The sequence below is a fragment of the Magnolia sinica genome, chromosome 3 (genome assembly GCF_029962835.1).
Source record: "Magnolia sinica isolate HGM2019 chromosome 3, MsV1, whole genome shotgun sequence".
Classification (NCBI taxonomy): domain Eukaryota; kingdom Viridiplantae; phylum Streptophyta; class Magnoliopsida; order Magnoliales; family Magnoliaceae; genus Magnolia; species Magnolia sinica.
The window spans coordinates 22248865-22272723 of record NC_080575.1 but is presented as its reverse complement, the minus strand read 5'-3'; the positions used below and the strand labels follow the sequence as shown (position 1 = coordinate 22272723).

Sequence of the window (23859 nt, the reverse complement as noted above, 5' to 3'; positions counted from 1 at the left end):
TGCCCGTACAACGTGTGTCTCTACGTCATGGAATTTTGTGACCTTTAAGGAAATTTAGTAAACTTTCGACATTAGCTAGACATGCTTCACATAACCCGCAAGGGGTTGGACAAGTATGATTAATGAATTATTTAACCTTGACTTCTTAGAGCTAAGTGACCTTGGGCATGCGAAATAAGTAAAAATGCATTAAATAAAATGAGATGTAATCCTAACCTTACATCATAGAGCTCTAGACCCTAGGTAGGCAAGTGAGGTGATAAAACAAGCAAAGAAAAGTGAAAGAAATCATGCAGTTTTGTGTTGCATATATGCTCGCAATGTGTAGAGTGGAAGGGAATTTGAGCTTGGTTGAGATGTGAGTAAGAAATTAGGAGACGAGACACCCTTTTTATGTTCAAGGGATAGTCAGATGTCCTTGATTCTCACCCAACTCTATATGTTGGTTGTTTCCTCGATAGATGGTTTCTTCCTTAAGAGGGCCTTTTGAGTGGGGCAAAACCTCTACGTGTCAAAGATTGTTAGGGAACTCTGAAGACCTTGGACTGCCGCTTGCCTCGAGCTTCAGAACCTCATACTGTTTGACTTTCACACCCAACCCCCCTAGAATGGTAGTTGCTACCCAGATTTGTAGACCTTAATCGTCGACTCACGGACAACTGATAGTGATGTTTCCATTGCCTATCGATGATTTTGTTGGTACAGGACTTGCAATTATTGGGGGCCATGGGAATCATCTTCTTATCACAAGCCGGGGGATCTTCTTTTGACTTTTTTGTGCATGATTGGCCATGTATGGGGGAGTGTTTAAGCATCTTGGAGGGTGGGGTTGTTCTTTTGTTCTTGATCTAGGATTGGTTGATCGAATCCATTAGGCATTTTCGGATGACATTGGGGGTCCTTTCGACTTACCTTGCTTGGATTTCTACTACTTTCTAGATTTATCAAGGATCATTTTATTGAAGAGAAATATTATCATGGTCAGTAAAGAGTCCTAATTATCTGCTGAGATTTGATTTATCCATTTTTAAATCTGTGGATCAAGTCCGTTAGTTGTTTCCACGGCACACTAAGGGTTCTACTCATATGATTGATTTGGATTTTTAATGTTTCTTAAGGTGACCAAGATAGTTTTATGAAAGTCTAGATGGGACCAAGAGTAGTTTAGTCTCATTTTGGATAGGGTGTCTACAAATGTCCCCTTTTGATAGAGGTTGTAAGCAACTGAGTGCAAAATCCGATGGACACCCCACCCTCACGTTAGACAAAGATGAAGTTTAGACTATTCCAACCAGAGTGTTATTGTTAAAAAGTTCATATGGTCAAAGAGTAACCCAGACGACTACCAAGGGTTGGAGAAAATTGTGATTTGTCCATTTACAATTTATGATTTTATGGAACATTAAATCGTAACATTTTCATGCCATAATCGGCATGCGTGCATTGAGGGTGTCTAGGAGTCTAAAATTTGGGTGGTTAATTCCCCTGCGCTTTTTCCAACATTAAGGGGATTCTCCTAATGGACTTGAATATGTAAAGATAGTTCTCGATGCTGCATGATCCCCTAAGATAATATCGCTTATAAAGTAGGTTATTGTAATGGGTAGTTGCCTGAGCTTTTTGTGGCCTTACGAATCTCCCGCATTACAATGTGTTAGGCTTACAAGTGTCCTAGATTGGAGTCACCCAGGTTATTTTATCACCATCCGAATTTTCAATTTCAAGACTTTGATTATAATAGGTTTTTTCCCCAATTTAGAGTTCCGTTGCACTAACTCAAATATACTTAGTTTGTGTTTCAAGATTATTAGACTAATACTGAGAGTTTAAGCTAGTTGTTCCTATTCGACTTGTGATTTTGGAGAAAACCAGTGATATAAAGAAAACCAAAAGTAATTGTCGATGTTGAGTTGGCACCCATGAGGAAGTATGAAGGACCTCCAAGTGCCTCGAATATTGTGCACTTTATATATATATATATATATATATATATATATATATATATATATATATATATATATATTGAAAAATATCCCCACATGTAGAACATTGTTTCATGGGACTTTTATTGTAAAATATTTTTGAAGGATTTTTTTAGATCATTTACTTTGAAAAAATCTACTTGATCTTATGGGAAGGTGTTGCCAAGCGTGTTTCTTCTTCTTCTTCTTCTTCTTCTTCTTCTTCTTCTTTTTTTGTTTTTTTTTTGTTTTTTTTTTTTTTAAATAAGTCTGACTTGTCCTTTCAATTCGACTGGGGATTTCAATGGTTGCGAATAGAGTTAGTTTTTATTGATTTTTTTAAAATTTTCTAAAAATAAATCCAATTCATCATCTGGGGACCCAATGGTCGCGATGAAGTTTATTTTTTCAAAAATACTTTTTAACTTTTTTAAAAATTAATCCAATCGGTCATTTCTCGATTTGAGTGTTGCGATCAAGATTATTTGTTCAAAAAATATATTCGATCAAGATTAGTGTTTTTTCAAAAAAGTATATTTGTTGAATTTTTTGAAAGTTAATCTAGTCCATCGTTTCATGGTCCAACCGTTGCGAGTAAGATTATTTTTTTCAAAAATATTTTTTTGAATGAAAATTAATCCAAACCATTGTCTCATGATCCAACAATCACGATCAAGATCAGTCTTTATTGAAATATCTTTTGAAAATTTTAAAAATAAATCTAACCCATCACCTCATGATTCGACAGTCGTGATCGAGATTGGTTATTATTTTTATTATTATTTTTTGAAAATTTTGAAAATAAACCCAATCTATTATGTTACTATCCAAGACAAACACATGGGTCTACGTTTTGGACCCAGATGGTATTGTTGTTGGTTCAGGTGTAGTGACACATCTATAGACCCAACCCAACTTGACCTGACCTGATCTGACCCACTTGCACACCCAAAAATTCCTTTGACCGTGCAATATTTGAAAAAAAAAATGTCCTCCATCCGATCTTGGACATTAGTTAAGAAAAAGAGAATTTTACAATGAAATATCTCATTAAAATGCAAATGTCCTCCATTCTAGATTCTCATTAGTATGCAATTTACATTATAAGTACATTTTTAAAAAGTTTTTGAAACAGCTATCTCACTGTCTTCTGTTACATTTTTGGTTTGGCGGGCCTGTGAGCAAATGGACCACTGAATGGGTGAGCACACGGTGATGTTTATGTAAATTCCCAAAGGCCTAAAAATCACCCCTATCTGTGATCAGGTGGACCACATGATCAGAAACAGTGTATAGGGAAATGACCATCCTCCAAACTATTTCCCATGGCATGGCCAACCTGATTCATGTATGGGCCCGACTTTTAGGCCCCAAGCTTAAATTTTTGTGTGGCATCTAATGGTGTTGGGAGCGTTGCACAAAAACCTTAGGATCTCGCCTCCCAAGAACACTAGAATTATGGGATATAATAAAGTAATGAAATAAATCAAAGCACAAACCACATAACACGAGAGATTTTACGTGGAAAAGTCTCGAAGAGGTAAAAACCACGGGACCTTGTCCAGAACAATAATTCACTATGAAGTAGAACGTTACAACTGATCACAAGCACACACAGCTTGGATCAAACCTTCTTCACTCACGTAGGAGTGGATGAACAAGAGAATAATGAAAATGGGGAGATCTCATTGATCACGAGGACGTAGAAGCACTGAGACGTCGACTGCGCAGTAGATCACCTTTACGAGCAGAATCCTCTATTCCACAAGCTTCTTCTCTTTCTTTTCTCTCTCTCTCTCTCTCTCTCTCTCTCTCTCCCTAGAATCACTTTAGGAAGCCTTAGCATACCCTAGAATAGCCCTAGGGACCCCTATTTATAGTTTAAGTAACTCTCCTTCCGCACCTCTGCGAAACTGTCTCAAATTTACGCAGTTCGCACAAAATCCGCGCAAAATCTACGTTACCTTTGACTAGTCGAGCCAGGCACTCGATTGGTCAAGTAGTCGAGACCAAAAAATAGAGCCTGTTGGACTTTGAGTTGAGCGAGCCTCGACCGATCGAGCAGTCCACTCGACCGGTCAAGCAGCGCGTTAATGCCAAAATTTGAGGCATCTGATCTGCACTACCTCTCATCTGAACTGAGGAGGAAAACCCCATCAAATCTCTCCCTTTCCGACTCAGGAGGAATTCATCTTCTTCAAGCCAGCCAGGTTTTTACAAACCTTAAACTTGCCCTTGGGCAATGCCTTGGTCATCATGTCTGACTCATTATCGTCTGTGTAGACCTTTTCAAGCTGTAACACTTTTTGTTCCAAAGTATCCTTAATCCAGCGATACTGAATTTCTATGTGCTTCGACTTGGAGTGCTGACTTGGATTTTTGCTCAAGTGTATAACACTTTAACTATCGCAATAGACCACGTGCTGCTCTTGCTTCAGGCTCTTGTAGGAATCTTTTCATCAAAAGCATCTCTTTACATGCCTCTGTGACCGCAATATACTCTGCCTCTGTAGTCGATAATGCTATGACTTTCTGTAGCTTTCTCTGCGAGAGACTGCTCCGCCTGCAAACATGAATATGAACCTCGATGTAGACTTCCTGGAGTTTATGTCACCTGCCATATCTGCATCTGTGTAGCCTTCTAACACAGGTTTTCTATCACCATAGTACAGGCTCAACCTGGATGAGCCTCTTAGATACCGTGATATCCATTTCACTGTTGCCCAATGTTCTTTTCTAGGATTGGCAAGATACCGACTGACAACACTAACCGCATATGCTATGTCTGGGAGCGTACACACCATAGCATACATCAAACTTCCTACCGCTGACGCATATAGTATCTTCCTCATCTCATCCACCTCTGTCTTCATCTTTGGACACTGTTTGTCGCTCAATTTGAAGTGACCATCCAGTGGAGTACTGACCAGCTTCACTGCATTCATACTGAACCGTTTTAAGACTTTCTTAATATACCACTCTTGTGATAACCAAAGCTTTCTGCTGCTTCTATCATGGGTTATTTCCATTCCTAGGATTTGTTTAGCCAGGCCCAAGTCTTTCATCGCAAACGACTTGCCCAACTCCTGTTTTAGCTTGTCAATCTTCTTGATGTCTTTACCCATGATGAGCATGTCATCAACGTATAATAGCATAACTAAAAAATCACCATCTGAGGACTTGCGCGTGAACACACAGTGGTCCGACTCTGTTCTGTCATATCTATGCTTTAACATGAACGAGTCGAACTTCTTGTACCATTGCCTTGGAGCTTGTTTCAACCCATACAAGCTCTTCCTTAGCTTACACACCATATGCTCTTTGCCCTTGACTTTCAACCCCTCTGGTTGGTGCATGTAGATCTCTTCTTCCAGGTCACCATGAAGAAAGACAGTTTTAACATCTAACTGCTCTATCTCCAGATCTATGCTAGCCGCCAACCCAAACAACACTCGTACGAATGTCATCTTCACTACTGGTGAGAATATCTCCTCGAAGTTTATACTTTTCCTCTGACCAAATCCTTTCACCACAAGTCTGACCTTGAACCTCGTTTGTGAATTCTTCTACTCAATCTTCTTTCTAAACACCCACTTGTTGCTTAGAGCTTTCTTGTCCTTAGACAATTTTACTATATCATATGTGTGGTTCCTATGCAAGGATTCCATCTCCTATTGCATAACTTTCAACCACTCCCCCTTAAGCTTGTCGGATATCCAATCACTATTGTTTTCCTGTGGTGTATTCCACCCGAGATTTATATCCCTCTCATTTGTGGGATCAAGCCCTAAAATGATCGGTAAAATGAATGAACGACATGGATGAAACACATACATCATGGTGGGCCCACAGAGCACCGACCATCAGCCACCAGGCTAGTGGTAGTGAGAGTAGCCAATCTATTTCCTTCCATTTCATTAGCATTGGGAGACAGGCATAATCTTTAGAAAAGGATTGGCTACTCACCCTGCGAATGGCTAGTGTTCGGTACTCTGTGGACCCACCATAATGTATGTGCTTCATCTTGTCCACCCATTCTTCCATATCATTTTATAATGTGATCCTAAAAATTAAGTTGATACAAATCTCAAGTGGACCACACAGTGTTGATTGAACGCCCACCATTGAAAACTTCTTGGGAGCCACGAAAGTTTTGAATCAAGATGATATATATATTTTCCCTTCATCCATCCATGTATGTGTAACCTAATCAACCGTTTAGATGTCAAATAGCCATTACAGTGGGTCCTAGGAGGTTTTTAATAGTGGAAATTCAATCACTACCGTTTTTCATAGTATAGTCTACCTGATATTTAGATCTACCTCATTTTTGGGATCAAGCCCTAAAATTATCTTTCAAAATAAATGGACGGTGTGGATAAAACACATACACCATGGTGGGGTCCACGTAGCACCGACCACTAGCCACCTGGCTGATGGCAGCGTTACTAGCCAAACCGCGTCCTTTGCGTCCACTCTTCTTGGGGTCCACTTTATTAAGAGGTCGGATGACCCACACACGAGCGGGATTGGTACTTGTGCGGCATGCGTGTGGGGATAGGAAATCAACCTGTTAAAAATCTAATATAACCCTCAAGAGTGGTAGAGAGACGTTGGGTAGACATTCCAACTAGAATAACCCTAGCCATCTCACTGTTTTCACCTTTTTTCCGTCCATTCAAAGATCACCAATCCGATAAATCGGACCATCTCTTTCATATGAATTTTTAATTATGGGCCATCCATAGAAATTTCCACTAACTTTACTGTCCAGATCCGCTTTTTTCTCTTCCAAATGGACGGTGGAAGGGGTGAGATATATGATATTATGATAGATATGATTGTATCATATCCTTACCGTTTATTTCTTTCCCAAACATTCGTTCGGCGGTTACCACTTCCTCCAAACTCTTCCAACTGATTTTTGAAAAGTCAGTTTCGACTCCCGCGAATTTCCCAACTTGAAAACAAGAGAAGACTTCCAAAATCCCAACTCCTTTCCTTCCTCTCTCTCTCTCCTGAGATGGCTGAAATCAGAGAAATCCCTTTCCTTCTCCAACACACCACCTCTCTTCATCAAGCCTCTTTCAAGCAAAGCATCCTTCCTTTCATCTCTGTCTCTATAAGAAGATCCAACACAAATCTGTCTCTCCCCATCTCCCTATATCTCTCCACCTCTCTCTCTATCTCTCTTATTCTCTCTCTTTCTCATATACACATTCCTTTTTTAGATATGGCATCAGAAGAAGCCAATGTTGTTGCCAAACACCCCATAGAACACCTCATAGATCAATCCAAGTACTCGAAACGGGTTCTCATGAAAACCATCTTGGGCCGCTCTGATAGAGGGCTGGGATTGGTTGGCAAGAGAATCATTATCGGCGGATGGGTCAAGTTGTCAAAAGAGAGAGGAGGGAATATTCCTCCAGGGGCAACTGGACGGTCCACCGTGACAATGGCAGAAGATGTGACTTGTTGGGAAATCATAGAGTCCCGGATTCCACATTTCTTGCGGTCGATTGTAAGGGTATTCATCGGAGATAGGGGCCGCCCACATGGAAAGCCAACGGATATCAACATTCCAGCGAAAAATTTGCCCACTGTTGCTTATTTGCTATTGAATGATGGTTCCTGCATTTCAAGCCTTCAGGTGTGTATATGTTTGATTGCTCATCTTCTTTGTCTAGTGTAGTAGATATGTTTTTATAGAGAAGAAAAAACAGAAAAATTGGATAAGCATTTTATACAGATGGGGACCACCTTTAATTGATTAAGAATGTTATCTGATGGGGCCCACCCCTCATGGGTCTCGACCAAAAATCTCTGCCATTGAAAAATGGCAGCTATTCTGTTGCTTCGCTTCTTATTGCAGCTGTTCTGTTGGATAAATTCTCCTGCTGCATTTGAAGCAGTGGCTATGATTTCTTTTAGTTCTGAAGACCTGATAACGTGGGATGTGGGAACGTCGCTCATCCACAGAAAGGTCATCAGATAAATGGTCTGGATCACCAGAAGGTGGGCCCCAATGCAGCTATTTTGGGCATCATACTGGACATGGGGAATGACGTGGTACGGTCCGACCAATCGAGTTCCTTTTGCTTGCACCATCCAGTGGGACCAAGATGTCTGCAATCAGAATGGCTGATGTTGTGAGGGTGGGCCCCACTAATGGCGCCCACGGGGTCTGAAAATATCTTTCCTCCAGAGATGTATGCTGGGGCTATTTACATGGATGCAATAAGAAATGCATATTCAGGAACACCCAATTGTCTTTTAGCAACAGTATGCATACATGCTTGTAGTCCAAGCAAATATCTTTACATGTTTCGGAGTTCTGCTTAATTCCTTCGTTTTTATTTATTATGTTATTGAACTGGTTTTTGATATCCACTTGCAGGTGGTGGTGCATTCATCTGAAGCTCCGATCAGCAAAATTAGCCCGATCGGGACTTGTATTTTAGCAGAAGGTGTGCTGAAGCGGCCATCTGTAGCGGGAAAACAAGTTATAGAGCTCGAAGTGGAGAAAATCCTCCATGTTGGGACTGTTGATCTCGCAAAGTACCCGTTGGCAAAGCGAAGATTACCTTTGGAAATTCTAAGGAGTTATCCACACCTTCGTCCCAGAACAACTGCAGTAAATTGCACTTTCGATTGCAGCTTTGTTGTTTCACAATCTGCTTTCCCTGTCTGTGGGGTTATTGAGAATCATAACAGATTTTGTTGGGGAACTGCAAAAGCACAAAAAGATTAATCAAGCAAAGTATTCAAATCGCACAATCAAGTACAATCACAAACACTCCGAATTTAACATGGAAAAATCCTTACGGGAAAAAAAAAGAGAAAAAAAGAACATGGCACAAAGCAACAGTTATGCACTATGAAAGCAGAAATTACAAGAGATAGAGATTACCCGATTCGAACAAGCCTCGAATCTCCCTTACAAGCCCTTGAAACTCTTTGGAACGAATTAAAAAGCTTTGAGATACAACCTATTCCCGATTACACCCATAAATATAGCCTCCATGAGAATCACAATTGAAATAGGAAACAAATCCCACACTTACGCAACTCTGTGTGATCGTTCGATGGCACTTCGATGGCATCAACAGACTGTCGATGGCATTGAACATCTTCGATGTTGTCAAACTAAACACCAAAACGTTCCAGGATATAATATGGATTTTTCGGATTTTTCCGATGGCATCGAGCAGCCTTCGATGGCATCGAAATCTGCTCGATGCCATCGAGCTGTCATCGATAGACTGTTGATTTTCAGACATCAATCAACATATTTTACCCATAGTTTACAAACCAGGCAAGTCAACCCACGCGGGCAGGCCAACCTGGCCTGGTCACCAAGTTGGGAGAACTGGGATGCACAGGACTCAGGTCTGGTTTCCTGAGTCAAAGTATGACTTGGTTGCCCGGGCCGAGTCAAAACGGGTCTAGCCAGTCTTCTGGGGAAGATTTGTAATTTTGAGAGAGATTAATTGATTTATTTTAGAGTATAAATAATATTGAAAAGAAAAATATTTTTTTGACCCACCTGGTTAACCCACTGAGTCTCAGTAAATGCATGTAATTCTGTTATTCGATATGTGGTCTTCTTCTTCTGTTTTTTTCCCTACATGTTTTGGAGGAAATTGATACTAGCACTGCTCTTTTGATTTCTGTTTTGCCCAACTTGCAGGTGGCATCTGTTACTCGAATCCGCAATGCCTTGACTCATGGAACTCATACATTCTTCCAAAACAATGGGTTCCTTCATGTGCATATGCCTGTTATCACTTCAACCGACTTGACGGATAGAAGCGATACGTTTCAGGCTACAACTCTTTTCAACAAAGCAGAGAAGATAGAGGACTCAAATGTTATGAATGATCATGGCGCAATCAACATTGAAGTTGTTAGAGCAGCAATAAAGGAGAAAAGCAACAGAGTCCAGGAGCTGCAGAGGAGCAATAGTGACAAGGAAGCACTGCTGGCTGCCCTCTGGGATCTACAAAAAACCAACGAGCTAGCGTTGCAGATGGAAGCACGAGAAAAATCAAGCCCCAGAACTTCTTTCCAGGTCGGAAAGGTGGACTTCTCTGAAGATTTCTTCTCTCGCCAAGTGTACTTAACAGCTTCCTCTCAGCTTCACCTCGAGTGCTACGCATGCGCCCTTGGTAGCGTTTACACATTTGGGCTGACTTTCCGAGCTGAAAAGTCTCATTCCTCAAAGCATTTGGCGGAGTCATGGATGGTCGAGATTGACATGGTCTTTGCAGATTTGGAGGTATGTTTAAGAAACTCATTTTAGGATTCTTAGTGCATGTTTCTTATGGTTTCTCAGATTTATTCAAGCTGGGAAACCCAGATACTTACCTGTATTGACATGATATGACACCGATACTGGTACTAGATAACGGCATCGGGTCATTTTCCATATAATTAATAACAATGTACTAGTAAAATATAAAACTATATTATATTTAATATCTGTATGGATGTGTTGATGAACCTGGATTTTAAATTTCGGTGTTTGGCAACATCAACAAACGTCTCCGTATCCAAAGTTGCCTAGAGTTTTGGGAAACATACAATTGTATCTTTGCTATCATGTTCGCGTTCACATCTGTATCAATATCTCCATGAACATGCATTTCAAGCTGACAATGTAGCTGGAAGGTGTGACAACCTTGAACTCTAAGACATAATGAGTTCATGTTAACCATAGATATGTAATACATAATTACTGTTAACTAAAATAAGATAACTCAACTTTTAGGCATTCTACCAAAAAGGGCCTAAAGGATGTTGTAATAGTTTTTAGGTGTTCACATCGGCTAGGACGGGAACATGAGGTCCTAGAAGAACATGTACTAAAAAATCAGTATGTTTTAGACATGGGTTTACATATGAGAGGAAGACCCAAAAGGACTTGGATTGAAGTGGTGAGAAGGGAGGATAAGGTCTTAGAACTTATAGGAGAAACAAGACTCGAAAAGCCAACCCTGAATAGCTGGGACAACGCTTTGGTGAAAATGATGCTGACAACGCAGGTACTATACCTATATTTAGGTGCCTGGGACCTTGGTAACTTAAGAAAGCGGCGTGTTTGAAATCTCCTAGTGGATTTTTTTTTTTTGAGAAGATTGGAAATTTTCACATCACCTCATACCCACTAAATTTCCTTCTTTCATGCGAATTTTCCTTGATGTTCTTATCTTCCATGAACTTTATGTCGCATATATAATTTAAAAAAAAAAAAAAAAAAAAAAAAACCACAAAAACCCATCAGAGAGAAATTTAAACTGATGCCCATCACTGCTGGGTTGCATAAGATTATACTCTAGGCATCTTGTCTTTTGAAAGCATTTGCACTTCCTGTAGAGTTGTCTTAGGGAAGATGTGTCCACCATGTTAGGAAGAACCTTCAATTAGAAAAACTCTCTTCTTTTTTTTTTTCCATACTCTTGCTATTCGACTTGGATCAGACTCTCTTTTTTTTGTACTCTCTTTTTTTTTCTTTGCTTGAATTGCACTATTAACTCGGTTGCCTTTACATTGATTTTGAATAGAATAAGAGCCGTTTGGATGAACAATGCATGTTGTATAAGATCTCCTTAATTTTCATTCAGTTCTGAATAGAATGCCAATATTTTCAAATACCCCAGTTGGAAATTATGAAAATGAAGCCATTTGCTGAAAAAAAATAATTCTCTAACTGCGATCTCAATTTATATAAATATAGTATCCAGTCTTTACAAGAACTATCCAACATCCTCACTAACTGCCTCACTAACTGCAATTCTTCTACCCAGTTTTGTGATTTGTCATCAAGACTCTCTAGGGATGCATCTCTCAGATGAATGCTACTAGGCAGCTGCAAGTCATCGAGTTCAATGACACAAATTATATAAAATCTTTATTGTACATGTCACACTCATCTAGAGTGATCAGGACCGTTGATTTTGTAGTACAGCACATAACTGTCCATGCCATAAAAATCACAGGGATTGGTCTGTGGTAGTTATCTGATCAGCAGCATGAAAAATAAGCGATCTTCTCAAAACAGAACACTGGTCCACATTAAACAGGAAATGTTCATAAAACCGGCATCGAATCTGACCGATCACTGCAAATTTTGGTCCACTCATGTATAGTCATGATCATCATACATGTTTGTCACATGTATGGTGAATTAGAAACTGCAAAGCAATTCGACAACACAGGAATCGTCATTGCATTCGTCCAATAACAAAAATCTCCATCTTATCATTTTTTAGGAAATCAGAACGCATGTGAATTATTCTCTTCTTATCAACTTCTTACATTTTCTGTTTCACAATGTATAAATCCAACATTTTCTTGGTATTTTTTTTTTTACATCAGGACCTCATGAACTGCGCGGAAGACTACTTGAAGTTCCTCTGTCAACAGATTTTAGAAAATTGTTCAGATGATTTGCAACTCGACTCAAAGAGAATAGACAAGGCCAGCATTGATTGCCTTGGATCCATCACATCAAGCTCATTCGAGCGGATCACCTACACAAAAGCAGTCGAGCTTTTGAATGAGGTAATTACTCCAAAGAAACCACTCCAAAAGAGTGGATTTTGTCACTTTAATGTCTGTTCTGTCGGACCAATGGACTTGAGGCCCTCTTGATCCTGACCATTCATGGCGGAGACCTGGGTAATCACCACAATTATCTGCTAATCAAGATATTTATATTGAAAAATCCATTTTCATTAACATTTTGAAAGCATGAGGGGGTATTTCTCTTTGGAGTATTAAAGATCCAACCATTAGGAATGTGGATTGGATTCTATAAAAGGGGATTAGCAACCCCATTGCAATACATTGGAAAAAAAAAAAAAAAAAAAACACAGAAACACAAGAAAATCCTACATTCAGGAAGAACACTTACACTTCTCTCTTCTTTTGGACCCTGATCAACGGCCTTGATATCTATTTATTTCACATTGAACTCGAATTAATCTCTTTGTATCTATGCGATTGGTTGACCAGGTCACAGATAAGGAATTCCAAACAAAAGCCAAATGGGGTATCAATCTAGCTGAAGAACATGAGAGGTATGTGATATTTACTCATTATGTCTACTGATTTTTTATTTTATTTTTTTCAAAATCATGGAAATTGAATGCGGTTTCGATATTTACACATTGTTTGTGATGTTGGAAGATATTTGGCTGATGAGTCCTACAAAAAGCCGGTCATTATATATGATCATCCAAAGGAAGTTAGGCCATTTTACGCGCGCCTTAATGACGATGGGACAACAGTCGCTACTATGGACATTGTCGTCCCAAAAGTAAGTTCTAGTCGTTTCATTTAAATGGTTAGGCCGACCTGTTTGGATGACAGTCTAGAAATTAGTTTTCAAAAAATCCATTATGTGGAAATGCAGTTTCTGAAAACTATTTTTATCTTAAATCTATTTGGATGGCATTGTGTCAACTAGAGCTGTACATGATCCGAACCTAGTCAAGCTTGGCCCCACTCAGCTCAGCTCAGCCAGCAGGCTACCCCAGCTTAAACTTGGCTCAGCTTGGTCCTTGAGCCTGATTGGCCAGCTTGTCTCATCTTAGTCAGCAGCTTGGGCTAGCTCGAGCCAACTTAGAGCCGAGCTTGAGCTCAATCTTTCGAGCTGAGTTCACGTTCAAGTTTGAGCTTACGAGCTGAGTTCAAGTTTAGATTTTAGGGTTTTCAATACATATAATATAATATTATCTCTCTCTCTCTCTCTCTCTCTCTCTCTCTCTCTCTCTCTCTCTCTCTCTCTCTCTCTCTCTCTCTCTCTCTCTCTCTCTCTCTCTCTGTATATAATACATATATATATATATAACCGATCCGAGTCAAATCAATTCGAACTGAGTCAAGTTCTGAGCTGAGTCGAGTTGAGTTCGGTCTAGCTCGGACTAGGCTTGGAATTTGTTTGAACACAAGAAATCAGCTCGAATAGGCTTGAACCCAATTTTGAGTCGAGTCGAGTTGAGAGAGTTAACCGAGCTAACTTGATTCATGTACAGTTCTAGTGTTAACACTTCATTTTTTTTTTTCTTATAATGTTGTTTGGATGTCAATGTCTGAAAATTCATTTAGTGCAAATCATCTTCTGATTGGAAATGGAATGTTCAGTGGCTGTATTGCCAACGATCTTTAGAAGGTACTTACTGAGTGTTTTGGATTTGATATGTAGGTTGGGACCTTGATCAGAGGAAGCCAAAGGGAAGAACGTCTCGATGTGATCAGTAGACGGTAATGTCGCGATTAATCTTTAAATCCTTTTGTCTATAAATGAGGAGTTGCATGATGAACGGGCTACATGTCGCAACATCCAGACTGTCGTTGGGGTGAGTCCTTGTGTGGATGGTTCACGTGGCAAAATTCTCACTGATTGGAATCCTGATGGTTAGAAATGACATGGGAATGGTCCACATTCAATGAGAAAATCCATCGTGACCGTCCATTTGGGAACTTCTTCTGCAGGCGGCCCACCATTCACGCAGCACACATATCACAGAATTTGATGTGGCCCCTGTATATTGTATACTTTCTTCTAACTACAATTCAATACAACAATGTAGGTTGCTTCCCACCCTGGATGGACCATGCCCAAAAACCTCCTTGATGAGATGATCTTTAATCTCTCAATAAGAGAAATACATTGCAGTCTTCATTCAGCTGGAAAATAAAAATAAAAATCCCAAGATGGGGGCCGTTGGCATTGTGTAATCTGGGAGATTTTTTGGAGCATGGTCAATAAATGGTGGGACCTAAAGGGCAAATGGTCCTGGATTCATGAACCATAGGTCCCATTTATCAGAATTAAAAACCCATGTACCATTCACCAAGAACGCAGGTAGAACGTATCATTGCGACAGCCCAGCTTCCATTTGGGGTATTTTCGGCTCATGGTCCACCTTGGTGGGTCCCATCATATCAACCTTTTGAACAACATAATGGACCCTACTTGCGGAAACTGAAAAACTGATCGTGCTTTGCGATCTCTCAGCTTCAGCATTGTATGACACTAATGTAGAGTGGGTCGTGGACACTTTCATGGCCAAGATGGACCAGAGAAGTCCCGATCGGAGGCGGAAGTGATCATGACCGTGAGAACCTTAAAACAGTCGTATCTCGCAAATCGGAATGAATTTTTCGACGTATTTATATAATTTTGGATTAGGAGAAGCTACTTTAGTCAACCAAGCTTGCTATGCCGGGTTGCCTATGTTGGATTTGCGAGATTCCATCAAATTAACGGTCGAAAGTCCATTTTATTTTCATCTTTACTATAAATAGTAAGTTTTAATTTGACCATAACTTTTGATCCTTTGCATTATAAGAGTCATGCACAAAATGAAAAGGGCTTAGAAAAATTAGAAACTTACCATTTTTGGTGAAAACCCATTAGTAAATTTACTATTTATAGTAAGCCACGTTCTTAGAGAGTTTGAGTCTAAAACTTCATCCCAGGTTTGAGTTTACCATTTAAAGGATTGTAATTTCATTTTCATGATCAATTAATTTATTTTTAATTTTATTAGAAATTATATATATTTTATCCCTGGTGCATTCGAGGAAACTGTCTGAGAAATCCAGAGAGCTCCATAGACTCGGAATAGTAATCCCTAACAAAGACAGTGATCGACCTCATCATGTCCTTCCCTGCGTCACACATTGATATCATTTTATCATGATCGCCATGGCTCCAATGTCCCACTCTATGTGTGCCCCCTTTGATCATCCACATATGCGCACTGATACAATGCCCACAACACAAATGGTTGCAGGATTGTCGAATGTGGTTTGAAGCAAGATCAGTACGAATGGTACTTAGATCTTCGAAGACATGGGAGCGCAGGAAATTCTGGATTCAGCTTCGGATTCGATCACATGGTCATGTTCACGGCCGGCCTTCATGACATTCGAGACGCCATTCCTTTCCCCAGAACCAGTGGCCAGCTAATCTGCTAAACTTCAAAAAAACAGGTGATTCTTGGCCATTGGATTAGACCCCAGGAATGTGTATTAGCTTCCTGGTTATGATGACACGATTATGGTGTTGACCCACTAATTGCAAGTGCTGGAAACGTGTTGTTATCTGTTTTATTTCATGTAAGCTTCTTTTGTATTCAATGAATGAAATGAAAGATAAAAAATGCTATTCTTTTAAATTGTAATAAGTGGCCAAACGTGCATGCATACCCGTATATGTATATTTGTTTAAGAGCTAAGACGTGTAAATATTCTAATATTGTGTGTTTTGGAAGAGAAATAATAGAGCAAATGTGGGAGGATAGAAGCAAGACGTGCCAAAGTGGCACGTGTGGGAGATCCGGGCCGTGAATTAGATGGACAAGCCAGGCTGGTCAAGTCGTCGATTGTGCCACGTGTTTACTCAATAAAGGCTTTGTTTCTAATGGTTCACTTTCCTCAGGGGTGTGTGGCCCAGCTGATGAGTGGATTGGCATGATTTATGGATAAGTTTATGTTTGCGTCCAGCTTGTCATGATGGTTGGCCTGGATCTTTCACACGTGTACCCTGTTTGCATGTGCACTGTGATTCAAGATGTCATGGGTGATGAAAGGGGTCTTATTCACACCGTCCATTCATTTTTTCCTATCATTTTAGGATGTAAGCTTGTCATGATGAAGTTACGTATACCTGGAGAAAACACAAATATCAGCTCCATCCAAACCTTCTGTGGCCCACAAGAAGTTTTCAACGGAAAGAGTTTAATCCCTATTTTGTAGTCAACTTAAGCATTGGATCTGTCTCATTTTTGGGCTTATGCCCTAAAATGGTATGAAAAAGTGGATGGACGGTGTGGATAATACCCATACATCACGGTGGCCACTCAAAGCTCCTGCCCGTTCTAAGCTGGAGACAGGCGGTAGGACGCAATCCGCGTTCGCGTTGGACATTGATATGAAGTGGGCCCAGCTTGTTTTCTTGCAACTTAAATCTTGGCACCGGTAACAAGTAACATTAAGCAGATTCAAATCTCAGGTGGACCACGCCACAGTAAACAGTTTTTCTTGAGTGTCTCACCATTAAAAATTCGAAAGGGCCGATGGTAAGGTTTTAGTAATTTTTATTTTCCATCCAATCTGTTGATAATGTCAAGAAGGCCTGGATGAAGGGAAATTACAAAGACAGATTAATCCAAAACTTTAGTGCTCCATAAAAAGTTTTTAATGGTCATTTGTCACTGTTTTTAGTGGTATGGTTCACCTGAGATTTGGATATTATTAAGGTTTGGAATGTATTTCTAAAATGTTAGACAGCTTGGATAAACAAAATATACATCAAGGTGGTCCCTACATGGTTAGAGTAACACCCACTAAGGGCGGGTTTGTTAATGCTGAATTTTTGTACTTAATGCGGAATTCAAAAATGTTCCATGTTTAGTCGTATTTGTTAACGCGGAAGAAGGAAAACCCTTCATCATTTTATGCCGAAATTTATCCGTGATAGGAGTCTAGCTTAATGGGGAATCAAGAATGCGCTTCGTGATTTTTTTATTTTTTATTTAATTCGAAATTGTCCTTTGCGAGAAAGATTTTCTCCCTTGCATTGTACACATCTCAACTTTTAACATGGGGCACTTATCTGAGCCAACCATGATTTATATGTTAGATCCACACCATCTATTAACTTTTCTATATCATTCTAAAGCATGAACCGAAAAAATATGCACATCCAAATCTCAAGTCAACTACACCACATAAAGTAGTGGGACAGGAACAATTACTGTTAAAACCTTCCTCATGTCAACTGTGAAGCTTATTTGCCATCAAATCTCTTTATAAGGTCACATAGACCTGGATGAAGAAAAACACCAAAATCAGCTTGATCAAAGCCTCATGTGTGTTGCGGGTCAAATATTGCGTATTAGACCCAGTTATTGCATAGATTTACAATCATTGATACCGTTTAATAGCCTGATTTAATCATGTTTGTGATGCAGAGTGTATTTACAAGCATGAACTGAAAAAGGGTGCTTAAACCATGGATTTGACGCTCTGATGACACCTAAGGCAAGGGACGGATTCCAGGAGACCCCAGATCAACAGAATTACACATCAGGGACCCAAGAAAATCGAGGAATTGAAGCTCAAGTGGCCTGAAAAGCATCCAGAATGCAAGATCACCGGGTTCCCACCATCCGTTCAGTTCGAAACTCCATACGTGGCCTGAGGACCATAAATGAACCGTACATGTAAATTTTCATCCATTGGATCGCTATGGAAGTGGCTCAACGGACAGATCAGCCCACAAGTTTCTGATCTGGGGCCCACCTGATCTCTGGATACACCTCATCTTCGGTCTCAATGCCTTAAATCGTGTGAAGAACCAGATGGACGGAGTAGATTTCTCACAAACATCTCTGTGGGACCCATACAGTAGTGCACGTACACGTTGTGCAGGTGCACCGTCCAGACCTCGGTCAGCAAGCGCTGACCGAGCTCTCCTTCTCCGATTCAAATTCCTCCCTGCGGAAGGAAGAAAAACTTGCGGCTCTTTCCTGTGGGCCCCACCCATTGGCCAAATAAAGAATCCAAGCCATTCATCGAGTCCATAACGGCCTGCTCACCAAGTCCTAGGCGACAGAATTTGACTATACAATGGATATTGATCTCTAGCTGCCCCAAACGTGCGACGGACGGCTGAATGAAATCATCCCTGGACCGCACCGATTTTTATCCAAAAACAGTGAATCCTACCTGTTTTTTCGAGCTGATATGAATGGACGGTGTGGATTTCCCAAAACGAAAGCCATGTGGGCCCCACCATCAGCCAGCGTAAGTACGTAACGCACTCTGTTTCGCAACCGACGCCGTCCGGTTTTTACGGCGAGTTGCGCGTTCGTGGGGGCGATCGGACGGCTGATCCGAGCCGTTCATCACGTAGGTCTGCCAAAAATCTCCCAAAGGACGTTGTCCTTTTGGAAGGAAAGAAAAGAAAAAGAAGAGGGGAACGCTCCGAGTTTGGCTGCTGTGCGTAAAGAACTCTTCCGCAGCTAACTCGTCCGCGGACTCCAGCCTTCCGCACGGACCTCCTGCTCTATATGAGGAAAAAGAGATAGGATTAAGGAGGTATCCACGGCTGGAGCGTGTAGAGGAGCAGCTACGGTTGGACGTGAAAGCAAAGGGACGTGGAGCTTGGCTTGGCGTGGCTGCAGATGAACAGAGCAGAAGTTTGGCAGCGAAGGGAGAGTGCTGGAGCAGTTCGGCAGGAGGCTGAACGGGAGAGAGAGAGAGAGAGAGAGAGAGAGAGAGAGAGAGAGAGAGAGAGAGAGAAAGGGAAGAGAAGTTTGTCTCTTCTTATTCACTTAAACTTCTTGCCATGTTTCCTTTCTTCTTTTTCCTTTGTTTATTTGTTTATTTTAGCCTATCCATGTGTGGCTAACCCTCTTAGCTAGGGCTAAGAGGTGAAGCCTGTAGCGAGATGGGAGACACTATCTTATGCGTTTAATTTGGATTTCTGAACTGAGTTTAAGTTGATTTTTCAAGGAATATTTTTCTTAGTCTTTCATGGTCTGTTGTGACTGAAATTACAATGGGTTTGCAATGGCTTTGAATATTTCTTTCCCTTTTTAAGTTTATGAAGTCAGGAAGCCCTGTTGTTCATCATTGTTCCATGGGCATGGTAGGATGACAGTACCCTTCCTGATCTTCATACATTGTTGGTTGGTTGGTAATTAGTTTAATTCTGTTGTTTACCTTGTCTCCTGGGCATGGTTTGATGATGGAATCCATTCTAATTCATATACCTTTCATCTCTTGAAAACCAGATCAAATAAGTTCAGTTTGAATTCCATAACCATTGATGCATGCATAAGATCTCCCTGATCTCTACAAGTGGATCCTCTGAATCCCTAGTTTCCTTCCTCTGAATTTCTTAAAGTTTTAGATAATTATTCTACAATTATTCCTTAAATTTCTATTTGGTTAGATCCTATCTTAGTCTAGTTCTAGTTTTACCTGGTTTCAGATAACGTACAGATATCAGTCCCTGTGGATTCGACCTCGGTCTTACCGAGTTTATTACTACATCACAACCCTGCACTTGGGGTGTGAACAAGTTTTTGGCGCCGTTGCCGGGGACTGACGGTTACGTTTTCTGGGATTAATTAGTTTTAGAATTAGGTTAGAATTAAGATTTACTTTAGGATAAAAGTTTTTATTTTATTTTATTTTATTTTATTCTATGTTTAGAACTTAATCTGTTTCCTGTTTTGTAGGATCCTGACATAAACTCCTAAATTGGTAATTCTTTCCTAAATTCTCTACTTTTTCTGTTTTTAGAATTAAGGTTTAAATCTTAGAAATTTTCTAATTCTAGTCTCCTCTCATCTGTAGGAAATAGTTTAGTCTTAGAAACTAGGTTATTTCTTAATTAACTTTCTAATCTTAGAATCTAATTTGTTTCCTAATTTATCTTTAGAATTTTTGTTTAGAAACTAACCTTCCTATTTTGTAGGCCTTTAAGATAGAAATTCCTAATTCGGTAAGCTCCTTCCCTACTTTCAATTTATTTATTTTTTAGTTCTCCTTTAATAATTTACTTTCTAGTTTAGATCTTCCCCAATTTACTTTAGAAATTTTCACTTTCTTTTAAGAATACCTTCTTTTAGAAATTAAATTACTGTTATTTTTCTTTTAAAGGATCGTTCTTCTCGCTTTAGAAACTGACTTATTTTGTTTTATTTTGCAGGTCCTTAACTTAGGGGCTTCAATTTGGTAATTTCTTTCCAACTCTCTTTTTCTTTCTAGCTTTTCTTTTCCTTTCTTAGGGTTAAGTTTTTAATTGAGGGCTGCGAGTGTTTTCATGCCCAAGTGGGCCCGTGACGACACTCGACGTCTCTTGACTGAAGGAGGATTGGTTGAGGGGTTGACTATCCATCGCAGGACTAGACACCGCTCGAAATCCCCTGAGTTAACTGAGGTTATGGCTGAAGACCAACCTCCTCCACTTCCACCCAGGGTGGAGGATACCCAAGATGAGAATGAGGTGCAACAGGCACCCCGCCTCGTACTTTACGAGATTATCTACAACCGGCGGGAGTGAGTATGCCCTCATGCATGATTTTTCCTGAAAATACAGGACAAATGGACATCAAGCCAGGAGTTATCCAACTCCTTCCCAAATTCCATGGACTTGAATCAGAAAGTCCATATTTACACTTGAAAGAGTTCGATGAGATTATAGCTACATTATGTTTTCCTTATGTTTTTGTGGTTACAATTAGGCTGATTCTCTTTCCTTTTTCCTTTAAAGAGAAAGCTAAGACGTGGTTACATTCACTGCGTCCTAGATCCATTGGCACATGGAACGATATGCAGAGGGAATTCATAAAAAAATTCTTCCCCCATCATAAAACGATTACCCTCAGAAAAGCGATCATGAACTTTGCCCAAAAGGAAGATGAAACATTCTTCCAATGTTGGGAAAGGTTCAAAGATTTGGTCAGTTCATGCCCACAACACGGATTTGAAACGTGGCGCATTACAAATTTTTTCTATGATGGAGTGACATCTTCCATGCGCCAAATGGTCGAGACAATGTGTAATGGAGAGTTCATCAACAAAGATGTTGACGAGGTATGGGATTACCTCGATAGTCTCTCTGAAAAAACACAATCATGGGACTATTACCCAATGGCACCACGTCTAGGACGACTCAATTAAAGGAGAAAGGTGGATTATATCTCTTGAAAGAAGAGGATGATCTCAAGTGTAAAGTGACTACGCTCATAAGGAAAGTTGAGGCCATGGAAGGAAAGAAGGATAAGGTCAATGAAGTTGTTTACGGCATCTGTGATTGCAACATTCACACAACTGAAAACTGTCCTACAATACCCGCCTTTCGAGGAGTGTTGAATGAACAAGCCAATGCCGTAAATAATTATCAAAGACCTTTTACTGGACCCAACTCCAACACATACAATCCTGGCTGGAAAAATCATCCAAATTTTAGTTGGAGGAATGGACAAACGGCGACTCCTCCAGGTTTCTTCAATCAAAATCCAAATCAAGTGAAACCTCAAGAGGAACCGGTTCAAAATCCCATACAAGAGTTGGCTCAGGCAATGCGGGATTACAGATTTTATGCCAAAGATAGATTCTCGTATGACGGTTATAGAAAAGGGGATGCTTCCTGCACAACCTCTCCCCAATCCTAAACCGCAGATACGAGAATAATGATCCCAGCTCTTCAAATCAGATGGGGCATGCTAAATCCATCACCACTCTTAGGAGTGGGAAGATCATTGATAAAACTCGTCCAGTTAGGCCCGAAAAGCCTCAAGAACCGAAGAGGACAACAATGATGGATCCAGTGATGCCCCACAAAAAGTAGAACCGAAACTTCTAGAGAAGTCAGTTGCTCCATTCCCCAACGGTTGGTTTCACCAAAACCTCTCTCTAACTCTCGGGATATCCTAGAGGTGTTGAAACAAGTGAAAGTCAACATTCCTCTGCTTGATGTCGTTAAACAGATACCTTCATATGCCAAATTCCTAAAAGACTTATGCACGACCAAGCGACGGAAAATTATTCAAAAGAAAATCTTCTTGACTGAGAAAGTGAGTGCCATCTTGAAGCAAGACGTGCCGCAGAAATTCAAGGATCCCCGTAGCCCAACCATATCATGTGTAATCGGGAACCATCGAATTGATCACGCACTTCTTGACTTAGGAGCGGCGTCAATTTGATTCCCTACTCGGTATACAAACGATTAGGTTTGGGTGAATTAAAACCCACCCTAACCACACTACAACTTCGATCGCTCTGTTCGTGTACCAAGAGGGATAATTGAGGATGTGTTAGTCCAGGTCGATAGATTTTACTACCCTGTAGATTTTATCATCCTGGACACCGAACCCATCAATAACATGAGCACTCAGATTTCCGTCATTCTTGGTCGCCCATTCCTTGCCACGTCAAATGCAATTATCAATTGCAGGAATGGTGTCATGACTATGTCTTTTGAAAATTTGACATTGGAGTCAAACATCTTTTTCAATAACGGCAACAACTCAGAGGATGATGGCGATTTCCACGACATTAACATGATTGACTCTTTCGTGGAAGATACGACACCTCTGACCTTATCCTCCGACCGTCTAGAGACATGCCTGGTCCACTCCCATGATTTTGATGATGACATGATTAGGGAGACGTACGCCTTACTTGATACTGCACCGGTACTTGAAGTTAACCGGTGGAGGCCACAATTTGAAGAATTGTCACAAACCGATGTAGTGCCTCTACCATCTAACCTCAAGCCGCCGAAGCTTGACTTAAAACCTTTACCCTCTGATTTGAAATATGCTTATTTAGGTTAAGATGAGACATACCCGGTGGTGATCTCTACCCACCTAGAGAAAGAACAGGAGAGTATGCTCATATCTACTCTCATTGAGCATAAAGGAGCCCTTGGATGGACGATTGCAGACCTCAAGGGAATTGACCCTTCGATTTGTACTCACCGCATTTATCTTGAGGATAATGTGAAGACTTCTTGGCAATCACAACGTAGACTAAATCCAAACATGAATGAAGTGGTTAAAGTTGAGGTTCTTAAACTATTGGATGTGGGTATTAAATACCCTATATCCGATAGTCAATGGGTGAGTCCAACTCAAGTGGTTCCTAAGAAGTCAGAATCACCATCGTAGCCAATGCCAATAATTAACTCATATAAACTAGAGTCACTACTAGTTGGAGAATGTGCATTGACTACAGAAAGTTGAATATCGTCACAAAGAAGGACCACTTTCCTTTGCCCTTTATCGATAAGATCTTGGAAAGGATAGCTGGTCATTCCTATTACTGTTTCCATGATGGGTATTCGGGCTATAATTAGATAGAGATA

General features: G+C 40.3%; 1 protein-coding gene and 1 non-coding gene across 2 annotated transcripts; one reads left to right on the top strand and one right to left on the bottom strand.

The window, feature by feature from the left end:
* Nucleotides 1-7088: 7088 nt before the first annotated feature.
* On the top strand, nt 7089-16228 carry LOC131239691 (asparagine--tRNA ligase, cytoplasmic 2-like). Its single transcript, XM_058237522.1, has 8 exons — nt 7089-7611; nt 8359-8595; nt 9652-10239; nt 12339-12524; nt 12978-13042; nt 13152-13281; nt 14170-14228; nt 15767-16228. The coding sequence occupies exons 1-8, from the start codon at nt 7195-7197 to the stop codon at nt 15948-15950; spliced, it is 1866 nt and encodes a 621-aa protein (XP_058093505.1). The 5' UTR covers nt 7089-7194; the 3' UTR covers nt 15951-16228.
* A 5140-nt stretch (nt 16229-21368) lies between these two features.
* On the bottom strand, nt 21369-21475 carry LOC131241559 (small nucleolar RNA R71). The gene has a single exon (XR_009169119.1). It is a non-coding gene; the product is annotated as a small nucleolar RNA R71 (small nucleolar RNA).
* Between the last annotated feature and the right edge of the window lie 2384 nt (nt 21476-23859).